The 12,021-nt window shown below is 38.6% G+C and overlaps 1 protein-coding gene across 1 annotated transcript in view; it reads left to right on the forward strand.

Moving 5' to 3' along the window:
* The window catches only part of RGSL1 (regulator of G protein signaling like 1), a 90,157-nt gene that overhangs the window by 31,170 nt on the left and 46,966 nt on the right, over positions 1-12,021 (forward strand). Inside the window, exons 8-9 of the mRNA XM_032393004.1 lie at positions 226-448; positions 3,228-3,335. Of these exons, the coding sequence (XP_032248895.1) occupies positions 226-448; positions 3,228-3,335 (331 nt within the window). The remainder of the gene's footprint in view (positions 1-225; positions 449-3,227; positions 3,336-12,021) is intronic.

The following is a 12,021-nucleotide window of genomic DNA, read 5'->3' on the forward strand; positions in this document are numbered from 1 at the left end:
GTGAAGAAGTCACATTCATATAGAATTTCTCCCTTATAGAAATGGGTTTGATTAGAAGAGGGTGGGGGTTGGTGTGTAAAGGAGTAATGGTTCTTAACAAAATGAAAGCAATCAGCATAAGTTCATGTGACAAGGAGGCACAGGAGGACTGGGCTGTTTACAAAAATCTTGCTGCTGGTGTAGTTCCTATAGCAAATGCTCTTTGCCCCCATCCCTTTCTCTTAGACTCAGGCCAAGTTCATCAGCAGCAAATGGCATAAAAAAAGATCTATAAGTAAAGAAGAGAACATTCTTCTTTATAAGAGGTGTGAGGAATCCCTGGAGCTAAGCCAGGGTTTGGCTAACATGGAGGAAATGGATTCTATGCAGTGGCAAAAGATAGCTACTGAGGACTTGAGACAAGGCGGGTCTCTCCAGGTAGAACTAAAGTCTCCAGTGTTCCAAGCAGGTAAGGGCAGTCACCATAATTTTTTGACCCTAACATATAGGCAACTGGGAAATATTAATATTTAACATTTAGTGATTATTTACTGCACATCAGCACTGTGCAATGCAAAGATTGCCTCATTTGATCTTCAAAATAACCTATGAGGTAAGTACTGAGTAACAGCGGCACAGAGAGGTTAAGTGACCTTCCCAAGGTCACACAGTAAGTGGCAGAGCCAGGATCTCACTGACTGGCCACTTAAGTTTGGCCAGACTCATGCCTATCAAAGCATCACCTTAGCTACAGAATAATTCATTTTTGTACATCTGATAAGCATATTCCACCTTACCACACCTCCTCCAAAGTAAGATCCAAAGCATTTCTGTGAATATATTTTTAATAGCTACTCCTCTCTCCCAACATAACAAAAGCAGCTCACTCAGGCAGTAGAGAGGAGTGGGTAGGAACACAAGGCTCTGCTGTCCCAAAGGACTGGGTTATATCCTAGGTCTGCTAGTGACTGTAAACTTGGGCAATGTATTTAACCTCTTTGTAAGCCCCAGTTTTCTCATCTTTAAAATGGGGCTAATCATAATAAGTTTGCTGTTTGTTGTGAAGAAGCTCCAAGGTCACCTATGAAAGCTATTACCACAATGCTTGGCAATAGTTAAAAGTCCAATAATGTCAGCTATTAATATCCAAATTGAACAAAGTGCTTTAATTATCTATGCTGAGGCAGTCAGAGTACTGCAGTATTTCTCAAACTTCAATCCACAATAAACACATTTGACGTCAGGGAACATGTACTTGTATATATGTGTGTGCATATATGTGGAAAACATTTTCACAAAGCAATACTTACCCTTATTATATAAGATGATTTCCTCCAATATTCTCTATACTATTTTATTCTATTTCATTTTGTAAAAGCTGGCAATGACAATTTTTCAACATATTATTGAGTCATGACCTGCACTTTTGAAAACACAGAAGAGGAATAAGCCAAAGCTTTGAAAATTCAATTCCACTGCTTCCTTGCTCAGTGAGCCTGGGAGAGTTACTTCATCTCTTTGAGCCTGATTTTCTCAACTGTAGAGTGGGGATAATGGCCCCTACTTGGTAGGATTGTTGAGGGGATTGGAGGCAATGCATTTACACAGCAAACAGGTGCTCAATAAGTACTTGTTAGATTATACTAAAAAAATTGAACTTTTTTAAAACTTTGATGTGCACTCCATATACAAAACAAGATGCCTTGAATGCTTGCCTCTCAGAGCCATGCTTGGGCATGAGTTATTAAATCTAGCATGAACAAACCCTCTGTTTCATATCAGAGTTTCACCTTCTCTCTAAATCCTGAACATGCCAGAACCTGTCCCAGAAATCAAGAGAAAAGTGGAAGAAAGGATGGCTGGTAAATTTCATTTACGCACACATACTTGGCAATAGGCATTGCTTTGGTGGCCTTGGAGTGTCAGGGATGGCCAGGAAGAGTGAGAATCACTCTCCATGAAGATGCTTCTTCCCTCCCCCAGCACACATCATTATTTCCTCCACCACTGCTTTTTTTGAAATGCAAGTCTGGCCTGATAAAAGTCCTCCTGTATATTTGCCTAACCCAGGGCCCTGACTCCCAGGTGGGCTGATGCCTCCACTCAGGGTACACCATAAACTCACAGTGCATCAGAGCTAGAATACTCTCAGCTTTTATATGGAGAAAATGAGTCTCTGAGAAGTGGAAAGACTTGGCCAAGTTTGCTTAGCAAGGGAGGGATTGGTCCAGGACTAGAAACCTGGATCTATTGTAGGAATGATCTACTGCTCTTACAACTTACAGCCAGATTCCCCTGGCTGAGAGATGATAATGATAACAGTGACAATGCCGACATAAGGACGACTAACATTTGTGGGTCCGTACCCCAGCATTCCTTCTAGACTCCCAACAGTATAATCTTCAGAAAGTACTGGGAGAGTACTGCCTTGGGAGAGTTTCTGAAGAACTGTGTGCAATTAGACTTACTTTAAACCCCAGAACTCACAACATGATTGAGTGTTTTCACCTTGGTAGGAGGCAAGGTGCTGCTAATCTGCATCTATTGTCCAGTACATGACTAAAACTTCCCTTGATGTCTCAGCCTTCCTGCCTCATCTTATTTTGGATGCAAAAAGATATTCCCTCTCAATTAACTATGTATAGCTATAAATAATGTATGCTATTTCTAGAAAAAATAATTTGCTCTCGAAGGACAATGATTTGCAACTATTAATGATATTCACATACATGAGCTGTCAATTGTGAAAGTAATTCCCAAAGACAGAGCCAAGCAAGAGAGAAAGTTCCTAGCATGTTATTTCCCATATATTATCCCTAAGTGTATCAGATTCTTTGAAGCAATAGCAGAATGTTTGAAATACATTTGCAATTCTTTCCCACAACAGATGGCTACTTTGAAGGGGTCAGTATTCATTTGGATAAATTACTTCTTGTATATGTGTTAACAATTAGTACCTCTTTCAAAATCATATCTCAGTTACCCTAGTCTCCCTCAGGCAGAAAATCTCCATGGGTCAGGTGTCCCCAAGAAGGGCAGAATCCCCCTATTCTGGAGAGGAGGGAAGGCTTTATTTCCTTGCTTCTAATTTGGCCTGAGGAGCTTATATTCCTTGTGTAAATGTTTTATTAAAACATTATTATCTTACTTAAATAACATTTTAAAGGTAATATCTTCAATAAAAGTGTATGAATCTTTGAACCAGAGTTGACAACCAGGCTCTATCCCTTTTTTCCCCTACTTGATAGACATAGAGAAAATGTCCTTTGAGGAACTCTGCTATAAGTTTCCAAAGGTGGCCATACAGAAGATCAGTGATGACTACAAAATATATTGTGAAAAAGCACCTAAAATAGGTAAGTGTTGACAACTCAGAGAGAGAGTTGAGACAATCCGGTAAGAGAGTCTCCAACCGCAAGAGGCATAAGCCAAGAGAGGAACCATGCTTCTTTTGAAATGAGGGATGGTCAGGGGAGAATTGCCACGTCTTTTTTTCTCCTACACAGCCACAGAAGTGCATCATGAAACTGACAGGCAATTATAAATGAATGAGGGTGGTGATGAAAATTGTTAATTCCTACCTTCTCACCTAGTTATCATCCTGGGGTTTTATAATGCAGATTTGTCTTCTACCAAGTTTCTTAGAGTTGGAGATGTGTGGAAGGAGGTTCGTTGGCGTGTGTTCTTAGTAATAACCCCTTTAAAGAAATAAGGAAAGCAGAATTGGAAAGGTAGATGCTGAACTGCAAGTCAGTTACAATAGACCTCAGCAGATCCACAGAAGAAGCTCTAAAACTAGGATGGCCTTTCAGAGTTGTCCCTCACTGAGACAAAGGATTTTTTTTTTTTTTTTTTACATTCACATTGACTCATAAGGGATTTACTGCCTGGGGGGAGGATATAACCTAGGGTCAGGCAGCACCCTTTGGCTGAGGCAATGCCCAGAGGGGACCTCAACTATGAGCTGTCTGTAGCCAACACCCCAGGCAGCTGGGAATGAATGCTTTGGTCCTAAAAGGAGGATTTAAGCTGTGCATCAGCTGTGCACCACAGCACCCTGTTGACTTTCTTTGTATGGAAATTTCACTCCATCTTGGAATAGCTACCCCAGGATTCTGGTTGGTTCCTTTTCCTAGGGAACTTAGACTAGAAGGGCTGACTCACACTCCTATAGCTTATCTGGAGACCACAACGAATACTCCTCTTCACCCTCCTTTGCTACCCATCCTAGCGTCCCTTTATTTACAGCTAGTGTCTCTGCTGGTCTTGGGGGACTTACCTGGGAGGATGACGTAGACTGTCATCCCTAAGAGGCCTGAGCTCCCTGGTCATCATGATTTCTCAGACTATAGTTACTACGCTTGACAATTTATCATCAAAATTGGGCAGCAGAATACCAAGAGTGCCAAATGAATTTTCCACTGCCCCTGCTGTATTACTGGTGACCCTGATGCTAAGAGTCAATTACCCTCTCAATACAGTAACTCCTTTTCTTGCCTGCTAGCCTCTTAACCTAAGGAGCTTAAAGCAACTGAGTGCCTACTCTGTCCCGAGTAGAAGCATTCCCCCTCTGGGAACCAGGATCTCTAGACCAGCACTGTCCGGTACAGGAGCACTAGTATCATGTGGCCATCGAGCACTTAAAATGTATCTGATACAAAGAGGTTACACAAAATACATATTATTAAAATTAACTTCATCCTTTTTGTTTTATCTTTTTTAATGTGACTACTAGAAAATTTAAAATTATATATGTGATTCATGTTATATTTCTATTGGACAGCACTGGTCTAGACCCACGGAACCTAACGTTGACCCACGGAACCTAACGTTGTAAGGATTAGAAATTTCCCTAAGTAAATCATTGATACTGATGTTAAATGGATCACTCCTACTTTTATCCCTTGTCCCCATGCCCCTTGTATTCTACTTATTGGGGACACAATACCTTATAATGGTCTTCAGTTTATCCTGGAGGATGATGTCCTATTTCCCAAGATCATAATCAAGCTGGTTTCACAGTTGCACCTTCAAGAAATGGCTCCATTGTTCTACCAGACCAGCAGCCCTCATTGTTGATAGAACTAGGGGGTCCCATCATCATATGTCCATTGTCAACCTCCTGGGCTGTAAGTGTATCCCTTGGTCAGAGGAAGCCTTACATGGGATCTCATTCAGGGATCTTGTAAGCCCCCTGATAGCAATGCTCACTGATGCCTTGCAGGCAGGAATCCTTGTCAGTTACAGGCAAGATGAATTGATGCTCTTTCCAGAGTAGAAGTGATCCAGTGTCATCAATTTGTTACCAAGTGGGTGATCGGTTTTCTATGAGAGTTATTGAAATATGTGGCCTCGGCATTTGTCCCTGTCACTGACAAGTTGAACATTTGGCAGCAATGGTAACTAAATCAGCCTTGGTGAGTATGGGGCCCATGCCATTGGGTGCATATACAATTTCCATCCCTGCCATCTAGCTACTCTGTTCATGAGTTCATCATGCCAGCACTGAGGTGGATTATGACACAGATTTGCTGACATCAACCATCCAAGTCATTTTGTCTACTTGGTTATTTAGTGATTCTTTCACAGTGGTTGTTTATTAGTGAGCTTTAAGATACAACACAAACATTTTTGTTCTTCATGCTTACTCTCAAAGATTCATCCACATGTGTCTTCCTTACTCCCAGTATTCTTTTTTAAAAAGACTTTGTTTAGAGTAGTTTTAGGTTCACAAAAATATTAAGAGGAAGGTACAGAGATTTCCTAGATAGCCCTTGCTCCAACACTTGCACAACCTCCCCCATCATCAACATCCCCCATCAGAGTGCTACATTTGTTACAACTGATGAACCTATATTAACACATTATAATCACCCTAATTCATAGTTTACCTTAGGGTTTACTCTTGGTAGTGTACTTTCTATGAGTTCGGACAAATGACATGTATCCATCATTATCATATCATACAAAGTATTTTCATGGCCCTAAAAATCCTCTGTGCCCTAAAAGTCCTAATAAGCTCCACCTATTTATCCCTCCACATACTGCCAGCCCCTGGCAACCACTGATCTTTTCACTATCTCCATAGTTTTGCCTTTTCCAGAATATCATATAAGTTGAAATCATATAATATATAAACTCTCCAGATTGTCTTCCTATACTTTGTAATAGACATTTAAGCTTCCCCATGTCAAATTTTGTCTTGATAGCTTATTTCTTTTTTGCACTAAATAGTATTTCATTGGTTTAATGTACCAGAGTTTGTTTATTCATTCACCTACTGAAGGACATCTTGATTGCTTCCAAGTTTGGACAATTATGAATAAAGCTGCTATAAACAACCATGTGCAGGTTTCTGTGTGGTCATAAGTTTTTAACTCCTTTGGGTAAATACCAAGAAACACAATTGCTGGATCTCACGACAATAGCATATTCAGTTTTATAAGAAAGTGCCAAATTGTCTTCCAAAGTGGTTGTACAATTTTGCTTTCCCACCAGTAATGAAAGAGAATTTCTGTTACTTTACATCCACATCATTTGGTGTTGTCAATTTTGCAGATTTGAGCCATTCTAATAGGTGTGTAGTAGTATCTCGTTGTTGTTTTATTTGCTTTTTCCTGATGATATACAATGTGAAGCTTCTTTTTAAATGCTATTTTCGGGGCACCTGCGTGGTGCCGTTGGTTAGACATCCAACTCTTGGTTTCGACTCAGGTTGTGATCTCTGGCTCATGGGGTCAAACCCTAGGTTGGGCTCTGTGCTCAGTGCAGAATGTGCTTCAGATTCTCTCTCCCATTGCCCCTCCCACTTGTGCACTTTCTCTCTTTCAAATAAATAAGTATTCTTAAAAATGCTATTTTCTATCTGTATACTCCTTTGTTGAAGTATCTGTTAAGGTTTTGACTTTTTAGTCAGCTTATTTGTTTTCTTATTGTTGAGCCTTAAGAGTTCTTTGTATATTTTGGGGAAAACAGTTCTTTATCAGATATGTCTTTTGCAACTATCTTCTCCCTTCTTCTAGTCTTCTAATTGTCTTTCACAGAGCAGAGTATTTATTTTGAATGAAGTACAACTTATCAATTCTTTTTTTTCATGGATTGTGCCTTTGCTATTGTATCTAAAAAGTCATTGCCAAATCCAAAATTATCTAAATTTTTCCTATGTTATCTTCTAGGAGTCTAATTGTTTTGCATTTTACTTTTGGGTCTATGATCCATTTTGAGTAATTTTTTGTGAAGGGTATAAGGTCTCTGTCCACACTGATTTTTTTTTTTTTTTTTTGACATGTGGATGTCAAGTAGTTTCTGCACCATTTGTTGAAGAGACTATCTTTGGGGCACTGGTGACTCAGTCAGTTAAGCATCTGCCTTCAGCTCACATCATGATCCCAGGGTCCTGGGATCCAGCCCCATGTCAGGCTCTCTGTTCAGTGGGGAGTCTTCTTCTCCCTCTCCCTCTGTGCTCTCTCTCTCAAATAAATAAATAAAAAGAAAAAGAAAAGAAAAGAAAAGACTATCTTTGCTGCATTCTATTGCCTTTGCTCTTTTGTCATATATCAGCTGTCTGTATTCATGTGGGCCTATTTCTGGGCTCTCTATTCTGTTCCATTGTTCTATTTGTCTTTTCTTTCACCAATACCACATTGTCTTGATCATTGTTGCTTTACAGTAAGTTGTTTTTTGTTTTTTTATAGTAAGTCCTGAAGTCAGTGTTAGTCTTCTAACTGCTTTCCTTCAATATTGTGTTGGTGATTCTGGGTCTTTTGCCTACGCACAGAAACTTTAGAGTTACACACAGGTGCAACTCATTTTATTGCACTTCATTTTATTATGCTTTGCAGATGTTGCATTTTTACATATTGGAAGTTTATGGCAACCCTATGTTGAGCAAGACTATTGGTGCCATTTTTCCATTAACATTTGCTCACTTTGTGTATCTGTGCCAGATTTTGGTAATTCTTAAAATATTTCAAACATTTTTATTATTTTATTTGTTATGGTGATCTGTAATCAGTGACCTTTGATGTTACTAATGTAAGTGTTTTTGGGGTGCCACAAACCTCACCCATATAAAATAACAAACTTAATTGATGAAATTTGTGTGTATTCTGACTACTCCAATGACTGGCCATTCCCTCTCGTTGGGCCTCCCTCTTTCCTGAGACCCAACAATATTGAAATTGGGCCATTAATAACCTTACAGTGGTCTCTAGGTGTTTGACTGAAAGGAAGTGTTACACATCTCTCACTTTAAATCAGAAGTTGGAAATGATTAAGCTTAATGAGGAAGACATGTCAAAAACTGAGATAGGATGAAAGCTAGGCCTCTTGCACCAGCTACCCAAGTTGTGAATGCAAAGGAAAAGTTCTTGACGGAAATTGAAAGCAACACCCCAGTGAATACATGAATGATAAGAAGGTAAAACAGCTTTATTGCTGATATGGAAAGTTTTAATGGTCTGGATAGACGATCAAACCAGACATAGCCTTTCCTTAAGCCAAAGCCTAATACAGAGCAAGGTCCTAAGTCTCTTCAATTCTATGAAGGCTGAGAGAGGTGAAGAAGCTGCAAAGAAAAGTTTGAAACTAGCAGAGGTTGGTTCATGGGGTTTAAGGAAAGAAGCCATCTCCATAACATAAAAGTTCAAGGTGAAGCAGCTAGTGCTGATGTAGAAACTTCAGCAAGTTATCCAGGTGTAGCTTAGATAATTCATGAAGGTGGCTACACTAAACAACAGATTTTCAGTGTAGACAAAATAGTCTTATATTGGAAAAAGATGCCATTTAGGATTTTTCATAGTTGGAGAGAAGTCAAGGCCCGCCTTCAAAGCTTCAACAAACAGGCTAACTCTCTTGTTAGGGTATAATGCAGCTGGTGACTTTAAGTTGAAGCCAATGCTCATTTACCTTTCTTACTTTTAAGTGTAGGTCCCTTAAGAATTATGCTAAGTCTACTTGCCTATGCTCCATAAATGGAACAACAAAGCCTGGATGATAGCACATCTGTTTATAACATGGTTTACTGAATACTTTAAGCCCACTGTTGAGACCTACTGCTCAGAAAAAGATTCCTTTCAAAATATTACTGCTCGGGACGCCTGGGTGGCTCAGTTGGTTAAGCCTCTGCCTTCGGCTCAGGTCATGATCTCAGGGTCCTGGGATCAAGTCCCGCATCGGGCTCCCTGCTCAGGAGGGAGCCTGCTTCTCCCTCTGCCTGCCGCTCCCCCCTGTTTGTGCTCTCTCTCTCTCTCTCTGATAAATAAATAAATAAAATCTTTAAAAAAATATATATATTACTGCTCATTGACAATGCACCTGGTCACCCAATTGTTCAGATGGAGATGTACAAGATTAATGCTATTTTTATGCCTACTAATACAACATTCATTCTACAGCCCATGGATCAAGGAGTAATTTTGACTTTATAGTCTTATTATTTAAGAAATACATTTCTTAAGGCTACAGCTGCCATACATAGTGATTCCTCTAGTAGATTCAGGCAAAAGAAGTTGACAACCTTCAGGAAAGGATTCACCATTCTGGATGTCATTAAGAACATTCATGATTTGGGGTACCTGGGTGGCTCAGATGGTTAAGCATCTGGCTTTGGCTCAGGTCAGGATCTCCAGGTCCTGGGATGGAGCCCCGAGCTGGGCTCCCTGCTCAGCAGGGAGTCTGCTTCTCCCTCTCCTTTGCCTCTCCCACTCACTCACTCTCTCTTAAGTGAATAAATTTTAAAAATCTTAAGGAAAAAAAAAACATTCATGGTTCATGGGAAGAGATCCAAATATCAACATTAACAAGAGTTTAGTAGAAGTTGGCTCCAATTTCCATAGATGACTTTGAAGTGTTCAAGTCTTCAGTGGAGGAAATAACTGCATATGTGGTAGAAATATCAAGAAAACTAGAGCTAGAAAGGGCACCTGAAGATGTGACTGAATTGCTGCAATTTCACGATAAAACTTGAGTGGATGAACAGCTGCTTCTTATGAATGAGCAAAGAAAGTATTTCTTGAGATGGAAACTACTTCTGGCAAAGATGCCATGAAGATTGTTGAAATGACAACAAAGGATTTAGAATATTACATAAATTTAGTTGATAAAGCAGTGGCAGCGTTTGAGAGGATTGACTCCAATTTTGAAAGAAGTTCTGTGGGCAAAATGCTATCAAACAGCATCGCATGCTACAGAGAAATTGTTTGTGAAAGGAAGAGTCAATTGATGTGCAAACTTCATTGTTGTCTTATTTTAAGAAATTTCCACAATCACCCTAACCTTCAGCAACCACCACCTGCATCAGGCAGCAGCCATTAACATCAAGGCAAGACCCTCTACCAGGGTTACAATGCACTGAAAACTTTGATGATGGTTAGCATTTTTTAGCAATAAAGTGTTTCTTAATAAACCAAACAGACTACAAAATAGTGTAAACATAACTCTTATATGCATTAGGAAACCAAAAAAATCACGTCATTCACTTTATTGTGATACACACTTTATTGTGGCAGTCTAGAACTGCATCCAAAATATCTCTAAGGTATGCCTGTATCCACAAATAAGTAGCTGGAATTTTGATTGTAACTGCATGAATCAAGTTGGGAGTAACTGACATCTTGACAATACTGAGTCTTCCTATCCATGAACAGGGAAAACCTCCCCATTTATTTTGTTCTTCTTCGAATTAGTTCAGTAGAGGTTTGTAATTCTTCATATAGGTTTTGTACATATTTTGTTATATATATGCCTAAATGAAACAAGTATTTCACTGTGGTTGTGCTAACATAAATGGCATTGTGTTTTTAATTTCAAATTCCATTTGTTCTTTTCTAGTATACACGAAAGTAATTGACACTTGCATATTAACCTTGTATTCTGCAACCTTACTATAATTGCTTATTAACTCCAGAAGATTTCTTGTCAATTCTTTTGGATTTTCTACATAGATAGTCATACATATACAAACAAGAAAAGTTTTAATTCTTCTTTTCCACTCTGTGTAACTTTTACTTCCTTTTCTTATCTTATTGCATTTGCTAGAACTTTCAGCACAATGTTGAAAGGGAGTGGTAAAAGGACATCCTTGTACATGATGTTAGTCAAAAAGCTTTGTTTCTCACCATTAATTATGGTGTTAGCTGTAAGGTTTTTTTGTATATTTATATTACACTGAAGAAATGTGTCTGTATTTTTAGTTTACTGAGAGTTTTTATCATGAATGGGTGTTGGATTTTGATTTCATAGATTATTGATTTCCTGCTTTCAATTTCATTGATTTCTACTCTGATTCTTATTATTTCTTTTCTTCTACCAACTTCGGATTTTATCTGCTCCTCTTTTTCTAGTTGCCTACATTGCAAACTTAGATGATTTAGATCTTTCTTCTTTTCTAATATATGCATTCAATGCTATAAAGTTCCCTCTAAGCACTGCTTTCCCAGCATTCCCACAAATTTTGATGTTATGTTTTTATTTTCATTTAGTTTAAAATACTTTTTAATTTTTCTTGAGATTTCTTCTTTGACCTATGTGTTATTAAAAGTATATTGGTTAATCTCCATGTATTTTGAGATTTTCCAATTATCTTTCTGTTACTGGTTTCTAGTTTAATTGCATTATGGTCTGAAAGTAGATATGGTATAATTTCTATTAAATTTGTTAAGATGTGTCTTATGGCCCAGAAAATCATCTATTTTGGTGAATGTTCCATGTGAGCTTGAGCAGAATGTGTATTCTGCTGCTGTTGGATTTGGTCTATAGATGTTAATTATATCCAGTTGATTGATGGTGTTGTTGAGTTCAACATGTCCTTACTGATTTTCTGCCTTCTGGATCTATTTCTGATAGAGGGATGTTGAAGTCTCTACATATGACTGTGGATTTATATATTTCTCCTTGCAGTTCTACCAGTTTTGCTCATGTAGTTTGATGCTCTGTTGTTAGGTGCCTACACATTAAGGATTGTTATGTCTTCTTAGAGAATTGACTCCTTTATCATTATGTAATGGCCTTCTTTATCCCTGATAACATTCTTTTCTTTAAGTC

Source organism: Phoca vitulina, unplaced genomic scaffold (genome assembly GCF_004348235.1).
Source record: "Phoca vitulina isolate PV1807 unplaced genomic scaffold, GSC_HSeal_1.0 scaffold71, whole genome shotgun sequence".
In the NCBI taxonomy this organism is placed as follows: Eukaryota; Metazoa; Chordata; class Mammalia; order Carnivora; family Phocidae; genus Phoca; species Phoca vitulina.